This window comes from Schistocerca americana, chromosome 1 (genome assembly GCF_021461395.2).
Source record: "Schistocerca americana isolate TAMUIC-IGC-003095 chromosome 1, iqSchAmer2.1, whole genome shotgun sequence".
In the NCBI taxonomy this organism is placed as follows: Eukaryota; Metazoa; Arthropoda; class Insecta; order Orthoptera; family Acrididae; genus Schistocerca; species Schistocerca americana.
The window spans coordinates 423199340-423220658 of record NC_060119.1 but is presented as its reverse complement, the minus strand read 5'-3'; the positions used below and the strand labels follow the sequence as shown (position 1 = coordinate 423220658).

Sequence of the window (21319 nt, the reverse complement as noted above, 5' to 3'; positions counted from 1 at the left end):
AGCCTCTGTATCCGAGCACCATCTTCCGAAATGAGACGAAATGATATTGTTTCACCACTCAGATTTCGTGACTTGGCAATGAAGCGCTGTCGGCGTCAGAGAGAGGAAGTGAGTCAGAGAGAGAGAGAGAGAGAGAGAGAGAGAGAGAAGCATACACAGTCGAGGACAGAGATACATGAAATATTCTCCACCCTTGGAGGGCAACACCGGCACGCCTCGGCCATACATTGGCAAGTAGCTGGGATAGCCTGCTCCATCAGAATATTGCCAGGCCATACCACTATATTGTCGTGCATTGCAGCCATGTTGGATCTACGTTGACCGCAACACTATTTCAAACACACCTTGCCGTGAAATATGGTCCTTGTAAATGTTAATGATAACCTGTCGCCATTTAAGAGTAACTAGTAAGACTGCACACGTACCTTGAGGCCACGGGTGGCGATGAGTGGGTACACATAATCGTGCGTCATGGTGTCGACCAGCACCGTGAGACCCATGTAAGGCCCCGTTGCGTTCACACGTAGTACCTTTCGTATCCGCGCTGACCCCTTCCTGCACATAGGAAGAATTATTGCAAACATCTTCTAACGCGCACGTTAGGTTCAAGTCCACGAAGTGCAAGCTCTGTTGACTATTGCGAATTATCGATGAGTAGCTGAGGGCTCAGCATTGTCCGAGTATGTAAAATTCCAATCATCAATTAATTCACCTCCCTCTCCACCCTCTCTCTGTCCACATCCTCCGCCCTCACTCTCTTTTCATCTTCTCCTGCTCTTTCCTCTGTCCAACTCCTCCTACTCTTCTCTATGTCAGTCTGTTCTTCCCTCCTCTCTCTGTCCATATGCTTCTCCCCCTCTGTCCATCTGTTCCTTCTCCCTCTGTCCATCTCCTCATCCCCTCTCGAATTCTGTCACCTCCTCCCCTCTATTTGTCCATCTCCTCCTCCTCCTACTCCTCCTATCTCTAACCATCTCCTCCTCCTCCTCCTCCTCCTCCTCCTCCTCCTACCTTTGTCCATCTCCTCTGCCCACTCTCCCTGTCCATCTACTCCTCTTCCTCTGTCCATTTGCTCCAATACCCCCTCTGTCCATCCCCTCCTCTTCCCTTTCTCTGTCCATTCCTCCTCCCCCTCTCACATTTCCTCCCCTGCCCTCTCTTTGCCTCTCTCTTCCTCCGCCTGTCGCTCTTTCCTACCTCTGTCCGCCTCATCCTCCCCTTTATCTGCAGCCATCTCCTCCTTCCCCCTCCATGTTTGTTCATCATCTCCCCCTTTCTTCCCTCTCCACGTTATCACTTTCATCCCAACAGGAGGTTGGTGGTTCTTACTCCCACAGTATTTCATTACAGATTTATTTACCAACTTGTGTTGAAATAGTTCCAGGGGCCTAGGATCAGCTTTTTACCAGTCGCTTTGCCCGTTTACAAATTTCACTTGCATCTCTAAACAATTTCGCCTTGCAGTTTCACCGTCATGCAGCTCAGTATTTACGTCTTAGCTCTTGAACTATGTGTTGTACAATGATATATTTGTGTAGGTACATTCAGCGGCTTATCTGGGTACTGTCTGCGAAGTGTGTTACGAAGAAGTTGTCAATTTAAACATCATGCATGATGCGGCAGTTTTTCAAACATCTCAGTATTTTATGTCTTATCTCCCGAACTACGTATGTTTCGTTGTTGTTGTTGTTGTTATTGTTGTTGTTGTGGTCTTCAGTCCTGAGACTGGTTTGATGCAGCTCTCCATGCTACTCTATCCTGTGCAAGCTTATTCATCTCCCCGTACTTACTGCAACCTACATCCATCTGAATCTCCTTAGTGTATTCATCTCTTGGTCTCCCGCTACGATTTTTACTCTTCACGCTGCCTTCCAATGCTAAATTTTTGATCCCTTGATGCCTCAGAACATGTCGTACCAACCGGTCCCTTCTTCTTGTCAAGTTGTGCCACAAACTCCTCTTCTCCCCAATTCTATTCGATACCTCCTCATTAGTTATGTGATCTACCCATCTAATCTTCAGTATTATTCTGTAGCAACGTGTCGTATAATGAAATATTTCAGTAGTAGTAAATAAGTAATAAATTACAATGTCATGCTTTACGCGGCAGTTCGACTGCATGAACAGCGAAAATGCAGTAACTAATAAACTTCTTTCCTTTCACCATTTTTTGTTTGTTGTCAGCGAGAAAATTTTCGTAAAGTTCGTTGCAAGTCACTATGTGCTCTAATTCTGAAGAATTGGGGGGCTGAAATAAGGATATTCGCGCGTCAGGGGTTACGTTGCTTTATCAACCAGACCCCCCCACCCCTGCGACAAGTAAGTGGTTCTTACCCCCACTTCGCAGACTGTAAGTGAAATCCGTACCAAGATGATTGAAATCGGTCCAGTGCTTTACGAGGGCATGGTGCCTCTCCTAAGAGTCGTGAGGCACATTTTTTATGGTGTTTAAGCAAATATTTGAAATTTCGTTCTTGCATTGTGTAGCTGGAGTCAGCCCAAACAAATTCCACTCATTAAGTGCTTCATGCCACGCCCTTTGTTAATATAAAGCGTCTGCTTGTTTCCAATTAAAAACAAAATTAACTTTAAACCTGAATTTTACGTGCCCATTCGATAGAGTGGTACAAGATTAGTCTACTTCGATATTCGTTTTATCGATATGTATAAAAAGGTCCATAAGACACAGGGAATAAGCAGAAACCCAGCAGCTACTCAGTAGCGCTTGACGCTTGGTGGTGGCAGTCAGCGCAGGCGCGGGCGCTGCTCCAGCTACTGGAGTACTGGTTACTCTTCGAGTTTTAATGTTCCTGTTAATACATATCAATAAAGCGAATATCGAAGCAGACTAATCTTGTACCGCTCTATCGAATGGACATGAAAAATTCCGGTTTAAAAACCTTTTGTTTGTAACGGGAAACAAACAGCAGCTTTCCGGCGACGCCGGGCGTCGCATGAAAGACGTGATGCGCACTATTTGTTTGGCCTACTTCCAGTTACACAACGCAAAAACGAAATTGTAGATATCTGCTGTAACACCAGAGAAAATGCGCGTGACGACATTAGGAAACGTAATCTGCACACATACATCCATTTTTGCACTGCTGGCCATTATACTTGTTACACCAAGAAGAAATGCAGATGATAAACGGGTATTCATTGGACAAATATATTATACTAGAACTGACATGTGATTACATTTTCACGCAATTTGGGTGCATAGATCCTGAGAAATCAGTACCCAGAACAACCTCCTCTGGCCGTAATAACGGCCTTGATACGCCTCGCCATTGAACAGACAGAGCTTGTATGGCGTGTACAGGTACAGCTGCCCATGCAGCTTCAACACGATACCACAGATCATCAAGAGTAGTGACTGGCGTATTGTGACGAGCCAGTTGCTCGGCTACCATTGACCAGACGTTTTCAATTGGTGAGAGATCTGGAGAATGTGCTGGGCAGGGCAGTAGTCGAACATTTTCTATATCCAGAAAGGCCCGTACAGGACCTGCAACATGTGGTCGTGCATTATCCTGCTGAAATGTAGGGTTCCGCAGGGATCGAATGAAGGGTAGAGCCACGGGTCGTAACACATCTGAAATGTAACGTCCACTGTTCAAAGTCCCATCACTGCGAACAAGAGGTGACTGAGACGTTTAACCAATGGCACCCCATACCATCACGCCGGATGATACGCCAGTATGGCGATGACGAATACACGCTTCCGATGTGCGTTCACCGTTATGTCGCCAAACATGGATGCGACCATCATGATGCTGTAAACAGAACCTGTATTCATCCGAAAAAATGACGTTTTGCTATTCGTGCACCCAGGTTCATCGTTCAGTACACCATTGCAGGCGCTCCTGTCTGTGACGCAGCGTCAAGGGTAACTGCAGCCATGGTCTCCGAGCTGATAGTCCATGCTGCTGCAAACGTCGTCGAACTGTCCGTGCAGATGGCTGTTGTCTTGCAAACGTCCCCTTCTGTTGACACAGGGATCGAGACATGGCTGCACGATCCGTTACAGCCATGCGGATAAGTCGTCTCGACTGCTAGTGAGACGAGGCCGTTGGGATCCAGCATGTCGTTCCATATTATCCTCCTGAACCCACCGATTCCATATTCTGTTAACAGTCATTGGATCTCGACCAACTCGAGGAGCAATGTCGCGATACGATAAACCGCAATCGCGATGGGCTACAATCCGACCTTTATTAATGTCGGAAACGTGATGGTACGCATTTTTCCTCCTTACACGAGGCATCACAACAACGTTTCACCAGGCAACGCTGGTCAACTGCTGTTTGTGTATGAGAAATCGGTGGGAAACTTTCCTCATATCAGCACGTTGTAGGTGTCGCCACCGGCGCCAACCTTGTGTGAATGCTCTGAAAAGCTAATCATTTGCATATCACAGCATCTTCTTCCTGTCGGTTAAATTTCGCGTCTGTAACACGTCATCTACGTGGTGTAGCAATTTTAATGGCCAGTAGTGTATAATATGTATGGATGTAGAAACGTAAGGTAAGCACTGTAACTTATCACAGCTCTAGTTTCTCTGATAATGAGAAACAAAACTGAGAGCACGTGCCGAGCACTAAAGTGGAGCGCCTTAGTCACGATTAAGCTTTGCAGAGGATTCAGTTGTAATTCAGGTACATGACAGTTAACAAAATTTTTTAACAGCCCAGCGGCTTTTGTCACTCGAGAATGCGGTCTCTATGCTTCTTTTCGTGCTGCCCATCGAGCCGTTGCTACAACTTTTTAACGAAATATTGCTGTCCTGATAAAGAATGAGGAGGAGACAGTTTCCTTCGAACGGAACGTTGCAATATGGCGTCGCGTCGAGGCCGCAATTCAGAATCAGTGACCGAAAATGCAAAATCCTAAATATCAGAGGATTCGACAACCAAGATAAACCGTGGATACGAGTTGTGACAGTCATAAAAAGCTCGGAGTCATCTTAGACAGGTGCTCTCTAAAGATGACAACTAACAAACAAAATACAGGAGGCAATTCTGGAAAATAATTGGCGCGCTGTTGAACATAATTGAAAACATTTGAATGATATAGACTCAAGTATTCTTCAGAGCATACTACGTCGCGCTTTTCTTTCCAATTCTTAAAATACATAGCAACCGGATAACTAGCAGATACATTTGGAAGGTAAACACACTCAAGCTGTCGTATGACACTCTGGTCTACTCGAGGGAATCTGGTGTGCTGGAACTTGTTCACAGCGATAGAAAAGCAACGGTGTTGTTCCCCAAGAAAATAATAACACTGCTAAACGAAGGTCCAAGCAGTATCACGACATAGCTTTTCCATAGGTACGCCAAGCTATTATGCATCCTCCGATCGACATAACGAAAATTAATTAAAAGTTAAAACGTATGTGGGAATTCTACCTCAAAGACAGTTATGTAGACGCTAGTCTCCTAAATAGTAACCACCTAACAACAAGAGGTTCCCAATGCGAATAGAAAAAGGTGAAAAATCTCAACAATATAGAATACAAGCCACTGACTGGAAAACTGTGTGGACGAACATGCCATCAAATTACATACATCTGACGTTAAATCCACATGGTAAAAAGTTGTTAGCAATATCATTGAAGCAAACAAAACGTTCTACTCGGTAGGACTACGTGACACGCATAAATGCACTCCTTGTGGATCGCTTGATGTGGTCATTTGCGTAACTGGAGATGGATCAGGAATAGACTTGTCTTTTCCTATTTTGAGCAGTGTTATTCTTTGTCTTGCGAGGGCAGTGCTTTAGATCGAGTCACTGGAGATACATTGTTTTTTTTTTTCTAGAAGCTAACTGATAATGTTTTGTGAACATGTGTTATGGGGTGCTGTTTGGAGATGGTAAATCGTCCACGCCCGCATCTCGTGGTCGTGCGGTAGCGTTCTCGCTTCCCACGCCCGGGTTCCCGGGTTCGATTCCCGGCGGGGTCAGGGATTTTCTCTGCCTCGTGATGGCTGGGTGTTGTGTGCTGTCCTTAGGTTAGTTAGGTTTAAGTAGTTCTAAGTTCTAGGGGACTGATGACCATAGATGTTAAGTTCCATAGTGCTCAGAGCCATTTGAACCATTTTTTAAATCGTCCACTTGTGGTTTTGTTACTGGTTCGAGGCAAGGCAGAAACAATAGATCTAAGGTGATGGAGTAGTTTGGATCTGCTATTGTTTTGGCTGCTGCTACCACTCAAGGTGTTGAAGACGTGTGCTTTAGTGATTCAATTAGTATATCAGTTAGTCAAGTAGGGAGTGTTGAATCCAGTGGTGTTACTGTTGTAACTCAAGACGTTTGATGGATTATTATTTGTGAGTGAAAGTGCAGTTGATGGTGATGTCGCCCTGCCACCTGAGTCTACTACTTATTGCGCTGTATTAACTGATGCTTCTGTAACTCATGCTGATTGTCATGTGCAAATTATAAGAGCAGAGTATTGATACTTCAGTTCCGTAAAGTGCTTTTGATCAAGGTTTCCTCAATATAATGGTGGCAGCTGTGAGAGAAAATTGGAGACTACTGTGATGGGACTTAATGAGAAGTTAAGCGATAGTAAAAAGAATTGAGTAACAAGTTAAGGGAAAGAACAGAGGCTACTGCTAGAGAGTTAACTGAGAGAACAGAAGTTAATGGGATGAAACAACAAACTAGTGTTATTACTTTACAAGGACAGATCCATAGCTTAGAGTACAAATTGGAAGCCATTGGCGAAGATGTTGCAGGTAGATAGGAAAGAGTTGAATTCTGATTTTCATGAAAGGATTTCTTGTGCTGCAAATAAAATTCCTACTGGAAAGGAAGGTCAGATTAAATTTCAGCAGGTTGTGAATGAAGAACATAAGTAAATACAGGGCGATTTCCAGGTTTTAATGGAATAATTTGAAAAGTGTAAGACAGATTTATCATAAGGGTCGGATGTGGTGCTTAGTTAGGAAGTTGTTACTCAGATACAAGAACAAAGTGAAAATCAGACTAAACCACTACAGGATTTAGAAAAGAATTTTGAAGAGCTGAAGGTCAATTAACGGAATGATATGTCAAAGAATAGAGCTGATGTTCAAAGGACTATTAAGAAGATCGATGACTTAGCAACTGCTGATGCACAATTAGCTGTTATGCTGAACAGTGTTCATGTGTTACTGTACCTGTATTTGCTGGTTATTCAGAAATGGTTCAAAGAACAGCAGCTGGGGAATAATAGGAGGACAAAAGAATTAGGTAAGGAAGTAAACGAGAGAGTTTCTAAAACTGGAGAAAAATTAGGTGAAAGTTTTACTGGTGGTCCCTGTCATAGCAGCAATTTTAAGCCTGATGATGACGCTGATTCTGGTCATGAAGATTCGCCATATCCTCTGTTTCACTGTGAAAGACGTTGAACTCTTTGCAGCTGTTGTAACTTCAGTTGTGAAATTTTAAATCGTGAAGGCATGCATGGTTTTCACTATGGTCATTTCTGTTTGAAATTTTTAACTTCTCTAAAATACATCAAATAGTAAGTTTGTTTGCGTGGCCATCCTCCTCAGCAAGCATAGAAATACTTGTTTTGTAAATAAATAAATTAAGTGGCAACAGGAAAAGGCGATTTTATTTACAAAACAGGTATATCAAATAGTATTCGTCCTGGCTTGGTTAGAGCAGTTTGAGCTTTTGCTGCCTCCAACTTGGCATGCCAGTCATAAAATAAAGTTTGTGTGTGGCTATTTAGAAGTTGAAACTTTCATTTGTGTGTCCAGTTTAGGTAGGAACTGTGAGTCTCTTGAGGAGTTTCGCCATTTGTTCTTGTCTGCATTTTAGTCTGAGGGAGCATAAGACCGTCAACATGCTACAGTCGTGTAGCAAAATTTTCGTTGTTCTAGTTTCACCAATCCTGCTGTACTCTTTGAATATGTGTTATTAAAAAATTAATTTTTGTACATTCCTTAGAATCCTCTTGAGTTGATTCACAACTGTCTTACGAAATTTCCTTCACGTTTGTATCAAATTAACCTTGCCGGTCAATGTAAAAATGATTTGAGGGTTTCCAGAGTTTAATACAAGAGTTCATATATGACAGTGGCGAAGGAAACGATCCTGTGAGAGTGAAGATCAGTTCTCCTATCCTGATCCGAGGCAACAGGGAAATCGAAATTATGATATCGGTGATATGATTCGTGTCATGATAAGTATGGAGATGGTGGGTGGAAACATCAAGAAGTACCCAACCACAAGTAAAGCAACAATTTTTGAAGAGGCACGGATGGTTGGAGTGATAGACATTTTGATCATAATCGAGGTCGTAGAGTAAATGACAGACATGGTCGCTTGCAGGATAGAGATTCAGGCCTGCACTTTCGACATGTGCGATAATGTGAGCTGCTAAGCAATATATATTTGGAGAGCCTGCAACCACATAACTGACAACTGCTGTCAGCAGCTGATTCAGGTGCTACAAATATGATGTACAACAGCTATGAACAAATGAAATATTTTGAAGATATGAGGGAATTCCTGCTTATTGAGAGCAGGAAAATGTAAATTCTTCGGTGGGTCCAGTATATCAAATAAGTATTAATGGAATTATTTTGTGTTGTATTCTGGATGCAGACAGCCAGGTGGACCATGTTGAGTGACACAGTATTTCAGAAGAGTGAAGCTGCAGGGTCATGGCCTATTCTTCCTTTACAGCACCGTAAAGTGAGAGTATCAAGTATTGAAGAATATGTACCGTTGAAGAGACAAATTGATATTGAATTTCATTGTCAGTGCTGCAGGTTATCTGTGAATTATGCGACTGTGCCAAGGTCGGCTACTGATCCAAATTCAGGGGTTGATTTTTTGTTCACACACCAAGTTCAGATGAACCTGGGTTGCAGTAAAGCGAGTTTGAAATGTAATGATGGTACGTTTGAGTTTTGATCAGTGCGTGATAATGGAAAAAGGGTTCAAAACATTCTCTTAAATTTGTTACCAGATCTCAGCTGTATTTTCATTCGAGGCTTGTTGTGAGTGAAGGTAGAGTTCAAGCCTACTGTCAGTTCTTACCGTAGTGTCGCTATCTTTTTAAATGAAACTTGTAGGAATTTCTAAGGAAGCTGCAATGAAGCATTGCATTAGCCGCCACTATCCGATAAGTGGAGTTTGGTGACATGCAGATTATGACTACGGATACACAAAAGGATTGAAAGATGGGCTCTACAGTGCTTACAGCCAGAGTGGGCAGGACAATGTCAGCAGGAGTATAAGTAGCTGTGAATTTTGAGGCAGATTCATTCGGTGTCCAGCAGCAGCATCATGATGTCACGGCCACGGGTACACGATGAGACAACTGGGCCTTGCCAGCTGCAGCCATGGGCTCAAGACTGGGTTGGGTGAGCCACCTCCTGCACTATGTCTCCCCTGTGGACTTGGTGGACAGTGCTGCCGACCCGCTGCCTGCACCTGCTGTCGCCACACGCCAGTCAGAGGACAGCGCATTGTATCCCATACGTGGCAGTCTTCCCTCGTCTACACAATGGATGCGAGCTGGGCCTGAGTCACTTTGGTGTGGGCGTTATACAGCAGAACACAGTCGCCACAGAAAGAAGAAACGCACTGCTGACTTCGGACCCATGGCCTACAGAAAGACTGCTGGCTGCTACCCAGCCTGAGGTTAGTGACGCAGGCCACTGATATGTGTATCTCTTCGCCAGAGTGAAAGCCAGCCACCTGTTTGTCACAGACGACATGCCGAGCCAGAGTGGGTTATGTCTGCCTTACATTTTCAACGACGAGGTGTGTAATTTAAGTCTAATACAGTATTTCCCTCGACCAAGAATCTATCACTGGGCCTCACTGCCTCATTGTTACACCCATTCACCCCTGAACTCTTCACTCTGATCATCCGTTGTTGGTGGTTCCAGAGAAAGATTACGGTATTAAGCTGATTCTAGATTCAATCAGATAAATACGACTTTTCTACCAGCAATTGTTAGACCACTGACACTGGATAAGTGTTTTCAAAAACTTCAGTCCTGTCTCCTGTTAAGAGAATGTTATTCGCAGATTGAGTTGCAACCCTCATATCAAAAATTTTCAGCATCTTTGTGTCACGATCCTTTTATCAAGTGCGCTTTGGGCTGAGTGTTAGTTTGGCTGCATTTCTTAGAGGCTTTAAAAGTGTTCTTCCACTGGATTTGAAAAAGAGATTGATTACTTATCTTGGATATGTGTCAGTTTCTGAGGATAGTTGGGGAAAAAATATGAGGTGTTGGACAGATCGTTGAAGGTGATTAAAGACTATGGTATGACTGTAAAACCAAAAAGACAGAGTTTGGTCACACTGAAGGGAAATTGGAGTTATGAGGCGTCATACCAATTCTTTTGCAAGATGGGTTCCCACTAAGAGTGAAAACTACTATTTAGTCATTGAGCTAGAAGTTCTGGCTGATGTGTGACGTTTTGTAAGGTTGTGCTGATTGTTTACACTGGTGACTAAAGTTTACACAGATCACTGAGCTATGGAATTTTTGAGGAGTGCAATGTTGACTCATGGTCATTTACCGAGTTGTGTGCTGCATTTACAAGAATTCAACTTCATTATTATGTGTATGCTTGGTAAGGATAATGTCGTTGGAGCTGCTCTTTCAGTATCCCCTCTAGGGTTCAATGATAGGACCAAGAACGATCACTTAAAGGGATGAACTTGAAAAATGTAGCATTTGACTATTTTATAACGTATTTGCTTATGAGTATTGTCAAAGAACAGGATAAAGATCTGGCACAGAAAGAGGTGAAGCTGAAAAATTAGACAATTTTACATAATTATGGTTGGCATCTTCTTTAGGAGAATAGATGTAGATGGTTTACGTTTGATAGTATGTGTTCTTGATGAGATGATTAATATGTTGATTTGGCATACTCACTCGAGTTATGCACATATTGGTCTAGAGAAATGTTTTCACAAGCTTTGTGAGACATGCTATTTTCCAAACAAATCCAGAAGGTCTGGCTTCGTGCAAGCCTTGACAGAAGGCAAAACCACCGATGGTGTCTCATCATGCACCATGGTCTCTATTATTGCTTCGAAACTGAGAGAAATTCCAGCAATGTATTTGTTTGGCCCTTTTCCAAGAATTAGTCAAGGTAATTCTTGTGTTTTTGGCATGGTGTAGTTGACATCCAAGTATGTCACTCACGCCACTGATGAGAGCTATTAGTCAGACTACTATCTGAACAAACACTAACAGAACGTCCATACGTGTTTGATGGGTCTACAGTTTTCGGTGATTCTTTTCCACACTGCGAATACGGACTGCCGCTTTTTTCCTGACATGGGGCTTTTGTTGTCGGCGATGACGTTATAGCACTGCGACTTGACGCCTGCTTTTTCTGGCAAGCCATTATATAAATTGGTGAGCTACAATAGCAATGCATCAGTAGCACCTGGAAATGATGAACCTCTGCCAAGTGTAAACATTGGGCAGTTTAAACCGAACTGTCCGACACAATGCCCGTAAACTATTCAATTATTTCATACGTTGAGAAGGCCCGAAAAAGCGTACTTGGTACCTCTAAAGAGATGAAATGGTCAACAGATACGTGAGTTCGATCAACTCCATTACAAGGGCAATACACTGTTGTGCTCTCTCTCATTTTTAGTGAGATGTTCGGACCAGCAGAGTACACCAGTGCTTACAAGTTTATCCATTGTATAGACTCTGTGGCAGCTAAGAATATTAAACAACGAGCTAGCAGTGAATTTGTGAGAGAGTGAACTCGTTATACAAGGCGAGAATTAGACGGAGTCTCCAGAAGCTTGCTTTCACGTTATCTGAATATCTCATCGCGTCTGTCAATGGATTCCTGTGAATGGGTGGGCAGCACTACGCGGTCGTTTTCAGACTGTGAACGGCTTATATACTTCCATCACCGTAAACACCGATAAATGCAACAAGATAAGTTATGGAGACGCACTTGGTTAAAGTCACAGAAAAACCACTGAGTGAGGCTGCGGCATCAGTGATGGAAAAAGATCTAAATTTTGTGTCCACTTCAAAGAATGTGCCCATCAAAGATTTTATCAGCGTTGTTTAGCAGGGTATCTCGAAACTCCCCAGTGAGACTTCTGGAGAAATGAGGAGAGAGACTTGCAAAACCATAACTAAGATGTCTGCATTCAAGTAGAATGTCACCACTGAGGATTTAAAAGCGCTCCAATCTTTGAGAAAGAGCACAGAAATGGTAATTTTACTTGCGGACAAAGAGAACACTACTGTTCTTCTACCTGCAACGTTTTACTTTGGCAATGTGATGGCTTTACTGCAGGAATCAGTGTATCGTCAGCTCAAGGAGGATCCAACAGATGCAGTACAATGGAACACATCTGCACTCCTAAAAACTCCAACGAATTTCCTGATCGTATGAAAAGAGCTTAAGAGTACGAGCACCAGTTCCACCATGAGCTTGTTTTTTTCTTTTTGTTTTTTTTTTTTTTTTTTTTGCCTGCCTAAGATACATAAATAAGGAGTTCTGCTTCGTCTCATTGTGAGCAACATAGGAGCTCCAATACACTACCTAGAAAAATACCTTCAGTAGGGAAACGCGAGCTACATATACTAATTTCAGAAGATTTTATGCTGCGACTGGAAAACTTCTGCCTCGAACCAATCGATGTATTAATGACTTTCGATGTCACTTTGTTCCAATGACTACCATTGGCGGATTCATCACATTTCTTAGGAGCTAAATTTATAGCAGATATATTACAAGTTTTCATACCTGTGCTTACTTCGAAGTATTTTTTATGCAGCATCCAATATTTTGAGCGAAAAGACAATGCTCTTATAGGTAGCCCTCTGTCTCCCATACTAGCTAATCTTTTTACGGAAGACATCGAGGACAAAGCAGCTCAGTCGGTGGTTTTCAAACCTAAATGCTTTTGGAGATAAGTGAATGATATTTTCGTGGTGTATGCACATGGGAGAGCAATGCTTCCTTTATTTTTGAAACATCTTGACTCCTTGCATCGGGGCATCTGTTTCACGATGGAAGTGGAGGAAAATGGATATCCCCTGTTTCTGGACGTCATGGTTCATAGTAAAGAAGATGACTCCTTGAGTCACAGTGCGTTTCATAAACTTGCACTCACTGACCTATATCTATAAGCTATGAGCTGTCATCACCTAGACCAAAGCAGTGCTGTATTATGGGATCTGGTTCATAGGGCTAAAGATATCTCATTTCCAGATAGCTTATTAATAGCGTTTAGTAATCTCTGGTCTGTGTTTGTCAGGAATGGGTACTCCAATAAAAGTGTTCGTAGTGAGTAGTATCTGTGGGCACTCCAGTGTAATTTTTTTCCCTTCAATTACATTTCACATTGTAAGACATTTCCAGAAGCAGATGTGGTCTCTGACCACATTTTGTTGGTTTATGAGCTGTACATTAAAACTGAAGAAACTGCAAAAAGGTAGGAATTTAAGGAGATGGGACCTGGACAAACTGAAAGAACCAGCGGCTGTAGAGAGTTTCAGAGAGAGCATTAGGGAACGATTGTCAAATACAGAGGAAAGAAAGACAGTAGGAGAAGAATGGGTAGCTTTGAGAGATGAAATAATGAAGGAAGCAGAGGATCAAATAGGTAAAAGGCGAGGTCTAGTAGAAATCCTTGGGTAACAGGAGAGATATTGAATTTAATTGATGAAAGGAGAAAATATAAAAATGCAGTAAATGAAGCAGTCGAAAAGGAATACAAACGTTCAACAATGAGATCGAGAGAAAGCGCAAAATGGCTAAGCAAGGATGGCTAGAGGACAGTTGTAAGGATGCAGAGGTATATATATCATTAGGGGTAAGATAGATATTGCCTACAGAAACATTAAAGAGACCTTTGTAGAAAAGAGAACCACCTGTATGAACATCATGAGCTCAGATGGAAAACCAGTCCTAAGCAAAGAAGGGAAGCAGAAAGGTGGAAGGAATATATAGACGGCCTATACAAGGGTGATGTAAATGAGGGCAATGTTAAGGAAATGGAAGAGGAAATAGATGAAGATGAACTGGCAGATATAATACTGAGTGACGAATTTCACAGAGCACAGAAAGACTTAAGTCAAAAAAAGGCCCCAGGAGTAGACAACAGTCCATTAGAACGTCTGATAGCCTTGAGAGAGCCCGCCATAACAAAACTCTACCATCTGGTGAGCAAGATGTGTGAGACAGGTGAAATACCCTCAGACTTCGAGAAGAATATAATTAATCATTCCGATCCTCAAGAAAGCAGGTGTCGACAGGTGTGAAAATTGCCGAACTATCAGCTTAATATGTCATGGCTGCAAAATACTATCATGGATTCTTTACAGACGAATGGAAAAACTGGTAGAAGCCGACCTTGGGGCAGATCAGTCTGGATTCCGTAGAAATGTTGGAACACGCGAGGCGATACTGACCCTAAGACTCTTCTTAGAAGATACATTAAGGAAAGACAAACCTACCTTTCTATCATCTGTGTATCTAGATAAAGCTTTTGACAATGTTGACTGGAATAGTCTCTTTCAAATTCTGAAGGTGGTAAGAGAAAAATACAGGGAACGAAAGACTATTTACAACTTGTACAGAAACCAGATGGCAGTTATGAGAGTCGAGGGGCATGAAAGGGAAGCAGTGATTGGGAAGGGAGAAAGACAGGGTTGTAACCTATCTCTGATGTTATCCAATTTGTATACTGAGCAAGCAGTAAAGGAAACAAAAGAAGAATTTGGAGTAGGAATTAAAATCTATGGAGCAGAAATCAAAAGTTTGAGGTTTGCCTATGACAGTGTAATTCTGCCAGAGAGAGCAAAGGACCTAGAAGAATAGCTGAACAAAATGGACAGTGTCCTGAAAGGAGGATCTAAGATGGATATCAACGAAAGCAAAACGAGGGTAATGGAATGTAGTGAGGTGATGCTGAGGGAATTAAAATAGGAAATGAGTCACTTAAACTAGTACATGAGTTTTGCTATTTGGGGAGCAAAATAACTGATGATGGTCGAAGTAGAGAGGATATAAAATGTAGACTGGCTTTGGCAAGGAAAGCTTTCCTGAAGAAGAGGAATTTGTTAACAACGAGTATAGATTTAAGTGTCAGGAAGACTTTGTATGGAAGTGAAACATGGACGATAAATAGTTTAGATAAGAAGAGAATAGAAGCTACAGAAGAATGTTGAAGATTAGATGGTTAGATCATGTAACTAATTAGAAGATATTGAATAGAGTTGGGGAGAAGAGGAATTTGTCACACAAACTGACTAAAAGAAGGAATCGTTTGGTAGGACACGTTCTGAGGCATCAAGGGATCACCAGTTTAGTATTGGAGGGAAGCGTGGAGGGTAAAAACCTTAGAGGGAGACCAAGAAATGAATACACTAAGCAGATTCACAGAGATGTAGGCTGCAGTAGTTACTCAGAGGTGAAGAAGCTTGTGCAGGATACAGTAGCATGGAGAGCTGCATCAAACCAGTCTTTGGATTGAAGACCACAAAAACATGTGATCTCCTATGATCCAATTCAGTGCCCTATTCATGACACCACAAGACAGGCCCTCTTTATAAGCGACATCATCACTCCCATCAGCCATGTCATCATCCTAATAAACCACTCCCCCTTTCTTCAGCCGATCAGAATCAGAGATAGCGTTACTTGCCCAGTATTGCTTCGTCCGTCCCCCTCTACAACCACTCTCAGTGAAGTATTACAGACGGACAGTCAATTGCGCAAAAATGGCGCCAAGTTCAAAGGTATGCAGCAGAAAATTTTGTAACCATCACTTGAATAGGCACTGTGGCAAAGATATAAAGTACTTCCATAAACCTTCGGTTTAAAGTCAAAGACAGTTGTGTAAAATTTGCATACACATACACATTTGTGTATTTAGTCAGTATAATATTAAAATGATGCAATCAGTTGCATAAAAATTGCGTCAAGTTCAAAGATATGCATTATTCCTCTAACCGTCTCTTAAAAGTCAACAATATTTCTGTAAAATATTTGCCTTTGAATTGTGCACACACACACACACACGTAACTTCACATGACTGGTGAAAGCTAACTGTGGCAGATAGAGAAAAGGAGAGTGATGTGATTCTTGGAACAGCAGCTTTGTCAGCTCTGGACTTGTCTGACTTCGCAAAAACCAGACATAGAACAGTGACAAATTGTCCTCCACATTACAGTAAATCTGTTACAAAATGCCTATGTTACAGTGATATTGTAACAAATTACCCTCCAAGTTACAACAAAATTATAAAAAAATGTCCATGTTACAGTAATATTGCCACAAGTTGCTCTCCACATTATAGTGAAATTGTAACATGAACCTGTAAGTACTTAAGTGCCTGTGAACATGAATTTTATTTTGTTCTTACATCGTAATATTATGACATGTCCCATAGCTTTCTAAAACGGATTTACAGGTGAATAAAATTACTACTACTAATGCTGCTAGTGCTACTACAGACATCCAAGGATGCTTCACTTCTGAATTCACCAACTAACAGGAAATATTATGACTCACAGGAACAGAGGCAATATTCAGTCATTTGTTGATATTGTGTTAGCAACAGGCAAAGTTGACTCAGGGCTCAAAATTATTTACATCCTGTTGCTTGAGTTTATCTATGGCAATAAATTTTCTTACAATTAGGGCGACGCTAGTAGCAAAACTTATGATTTTCAGTTGGTTTTCTGGGCAATACATCCTACTACATCAAAAGCTGTCTGCATGTCTGAAAGTTGCTGTTAAGTTTGTGGTTTTAATACTACACGTGTTCCACGTTGTCTCGCCTCACTTCTGTAAAATGCACGAACGTTCATACAACCACGTGAAACTGTCGGAAAAGTTCTTCTTCGGCATGTTGTTCTACTTGTGTGTCGCGTTGGCTATTCACTTATATCATCAAAGCCTTCATTTAAATTTCTGTACCTTGTCATGTTATGGTACGTTTGTACTGATAACACCATATCTCGTCACCAGTGATGATTTTTTCCAGAAAAGAATTGTCGAAATTTTTCATTTCAGTCAAGTTGCAGGAGGCATCTATGCATCATTGTTTTCATTCAGAAGTCGAGGTGTGTGATAAGAACTCTGCACATATTTGCATCTTTTTTAAAAAAATTCTGGATAATGTCTTTAACACTTGATTTTGATTTGTGATACAACAACGCTGACACACTAGTTTCATGTCCGCTACTTAACGCTGCCTGCTCACAACTGACTGGTCGACGCAAGTCTGTTATTTACATTTTTTAGTTCAAGCTGCCACCATAGTTCCTGTGCTAAAGTCACTTCAGGTGAGGAATAAAGTCAGTATCAGAAAGGTTTGGATGTGAAGTGTATGAGAGTAACAAACTCTCTAATCTTCGACAATGTAGTAATTTACAGAAAATAAACTTGTAGTATGCACTCACCATTGTGAATAGCGCATTTACCAATACAGATGTGAAACTAGAGCCTTAAACTATGGCTATGTTAGTGTGTAATTAAGTAGAATTGTGCTAATTGTGCTTCTTTCTGTCGTTTCAGAGAAGTCAGTCTTCGTGTTTTTTTTTTTTTTTTTTTTTTTTTTTGGAAAGGTCTTTGCCCTTCCTTTCTTGCATTGCGGAACATCCTCTGCTTTGCCAGCTCTATATGCGGCTCATTAGCCATTTCAGATTTGTAACTGACACAGTCAGCCCGTGGATGTATGTCATTCCTCTCCGGAATTTTCGGCGCAGGCAGTTAGACCTGTGAACATGGGAAGCTCTCGCACAAGCAACTGCGTTGAACGTATTTTATAATTCTTATTGAATTTTAGATACTCAACATCTGCTTTCTAATTTATTCTCCGAAAGTTAGCTAGGAAATTTCGAAATTTGTGCATGTACAAAAATGAACGCTTTTCGTAAAATGCATATCTTTGGGGAAGGGATATCATACCCTCTAAAACCCACGCACCACCCACCCCATTGGACAGCGCCTGAACACCCAGCTACACGCTGCAAGTGGCGTTAATAGCCCAAGACCGATTTGCCAGCATCCCTCGTGTATACATACGAGGGTCGTTTGAAAAGTCCGTGCAAAGTCTGAGAGATGGCACCACGGGCGCGTATCGCGGTCATATTTAGTTAGTAGCATCTTTGGAAAGAATACGCACCAAGTTTCAGCCACATTGGTCTATTTCTTTGTGTTTAGCATTCGTGTGAATAAAGGAAGTCGATTGATTGTGAAAAAATGGACGAAGAAGAATTTCGTGTGGTTATTAAACATTACTTTATGAAAGGCAAAACGCCTCAGGAGACTAAAGAGAAGCTCGATAAACATTACGGTGACTCTGAACCTTCGATTAGAACAGTTTATAAGTGGTTTCAAAATTTTCGGAGCGGCCATATGGGCACAAGTGATCCTGAACGTTCTGGACGCCATGTTGAGGTTACGACTCTAGAAATCATTGATAAAATCCATGATATGGTGATGGATGACAGAAGAGTTAAGGTGCGTGAGATTGCTAATGCTGTGGGCATCTCTAATGAAAGGGTACATAATACACGATTGAGATTGCTCACACTTGACCAAAAACGGAATCGTGTGACGTGTTGCAAGGATGGTTTGCAGCTGTTCAGGAAGAATCCGTAGAACTTAAAGCGTCGTTTCGTCACTGTGGGTGAAACATGGATACATTACTATACTACTGAGAGCGAACAACAATCTAAACAATGGGTTACCAAGGGAGAATATGCACCAAAAAATGCGAAGACCAGTCCTTCGGCCAGAAAGGTTACTGCGACTGTCTTTTGGGATTCGCAAGGGATAATCGTCATTGACTATCTGGAAAAGGGTAGAAACATTACAAGTGCATATTACTCATCGTTACTGGACCGATTGAAAACCGAGCTGCAAGAAAACTTCCGGCGATTGGACCGCAAAAATGTCCTTTTCCATCACGACAATGCACTAGCACACACCTCAGCAGTTATGGTAGCAAAATCAATGGAAATAGGATTCCAACTAGTTTCACACCCCCTCTATTCTCCAGACTTGGCTCCCTTTGTTCCCCAATTTGAAGGAATGGCTGGTGGGACAAAGATTTTATTCAAACGAGGAGGTGATTGCAGCAACTAATACCTATTTTGCAGACTTGGACAATTCCTGCTATTCTGAAGGGATCAACAAATTAGGAGTGTATAAGTCTAAAAAGAGATTATGTCGAAAACTAAAAAAAGGTTTACTCCAAACACGTAATTAGTTTTTATTTTTGCACTGACTTTTCAAGCGCCTCTCGTGTATGATATATGGATTGTTTCAAGTAACCCATCAACCTGCAACTGTTCTCCCCGTGTCACCAATAGCCAGTCATGCAATATATCACCGTGATATCTATCAGTTAAAGAATCTTCAGAGTATACGCAATCACATGAGGTCCGGATATAATGAACCACTGTGGTGAAGCGGTGTCAGCTAGACAACAACGTAGTAGTAATCAGTTTAGGTGCAGGAGCTCCGGACAGAAAGGCTGCAGTACTGACCCGAAGTGATCCCCCGTGCGCCGGTAGTTGAAGATGCAGCAGTAGCCGTCGCACGTCTTGCGCAGCTTGAACAGCTCCCCGCAGGGCCGCGTGTGGCCCAGCCAGCTGCAGCGCACCATCATCTGCTCGCACTTCGGCGTCAACTGCAAGCAAGCGCCACCTCTGTAGTTCTGTAGTAGTAGATGTGACGTGACTATGCTACGTTCTACACCTCAGGAGACTAAAGAGAAGCATCTGGCACCAGAGCTGGTCGGATAAGTTCAAATGGCTCTGTGCAGTATGCGACTTAACTTCTGAGGTCATCAGTCGCCTAGAACTTAGAACTAATTAAACCTAACTAACCTACGGACATCACACACATCCATGCCCGAGGCAGGATTCGAACCTGCGACCGTAGCGGTCGCTCGGCTCCAGACTGTAGCGCCTAGAACCGCTCGGCCACACCGGCCGGCGGTCGGATAAGTGTTTGGTCTAACAGCTACTACAACAATGTTGCAAGTAAGTAGCTCTGAGTAACATGTACATTGGATGGCGAATTGTCATTAATTTTCGTTACTGAGAAAAATACACTCGACAGAAATGTGACAGTGACTCGAATATGCATTGTGCTCTAGTAAAAAAACAGAGCAGTACGCTCCATTCTAAAAGCATTTTCATGAATGCAACTACTCTGATGAGTCAAAACATTATGACCACTGCCCATTACTAGACTGAAAGCTGCCTAGTGGTAAAAGCGGGACGTGGCGCGGTAAGGGATATGAGTAAGCTGAGCAGAGGGTAATGGGGAACATTTCTTGCAACGATACTGCCGGCAAACGGGGAAATCCACTGACGTAAAAGTCTTTGACAAATGTCAGATTTGAAACTTACTGGAAGATTAAAACTGTGTGCCGGACTGAGACCCGAACTCGGGACTCGAACTCGGGATTCAGTAGGTAGAGGAATGGTTCTGAAAGGAAATGGTCCCAAGTTTGAGTCTTGGTCCGGCACACAGTTCTAATCTGTCAGTAAAGTCTCAGATCATCGCACACTGCGCTGCAGAGTGAAAATTTCATTCTCAAATGGCAGATTATTATGGCCTGTCGCCTGGGAAAACCATCTCGGAAACAGCGGCCTGCTCGGATGTTCGCGTGCTATTGGAGTTCGTACACCGTGAAACAGTGGAAAGAGGTCAAAGGACGGTGAAACCACGAACAGGTGACAAAGTGGTGTACGTCCACGTCTCATCACAGCAAGTGTAGGTTGGAGGCTTAGTCACTCTGTAAAGCAGGGGGCTTCAAACGTCTTAGCCTAAGGTCCACGCTGCCTCTTTCACTAAGTTCCAAGTGCCACGACCCATTTACAGTCTGTGTAAGTTTTCTTGAGGCCTGATAACCTAGTACTGCTCGGAACTCCTAGGTAAAATTCAGAAGTTTTCGTAACGCTCGCCACTGTTGCCATCCTTTACAAGCTGACACTGAGTGGCACTACACTAGTCATTACGCAGTGAACTACATATGTTTGAACTCAAGGTGTGACTTTAATTTCATTTCAAATACATTGCTACAAATAAATATTACTCGTGAAGGTCGCTCTAACGCGCTTTCAATAACGTTATTTTCTAAAATTTTATTATCACAAAGAATTTTGGCAGCATGCTGCCATCATCAGGTGCATTATACAGTTACTTATACATCAGCTGATAGGTTGTGTACATTAACTCATATTCACTACAGTTATATATTACTGTGTTTGAAATTGTAAATAGTTTAGCTTAAATTTTATAACTCTCTGGAAAGATGTTAACAGTCTTTGAAATTGT

At 42.2% G+C, this 21319-nt stretch overlaps 1 protein-coding gene across 1 annotated transcript in view; it reads right to left on the bottom strand.

The window, feature by feature from the left end:
• LOC124557027 (sodium channel protein Nach-like) overlaps positions 1–21319 on the bottom strand; it is a 220649-nt gene that overhangs the window by 145779 nt on the left and 53551 nt on the right. Inside the window, exons 4-5 of the mRNA XM_047130894.1 lie at positions 19519–19661; positions 426–555 (exon numbers count right to left, since the gene is read on the bottom strand). Coding sequence (XP_046986850.1) covers positions 426–555; positions 19519–19661 — 273 coding nt within the window. The remainder of the gene's footprint in view (positions 1–425; positions 556–19518; positions 19662–21319) is intronic.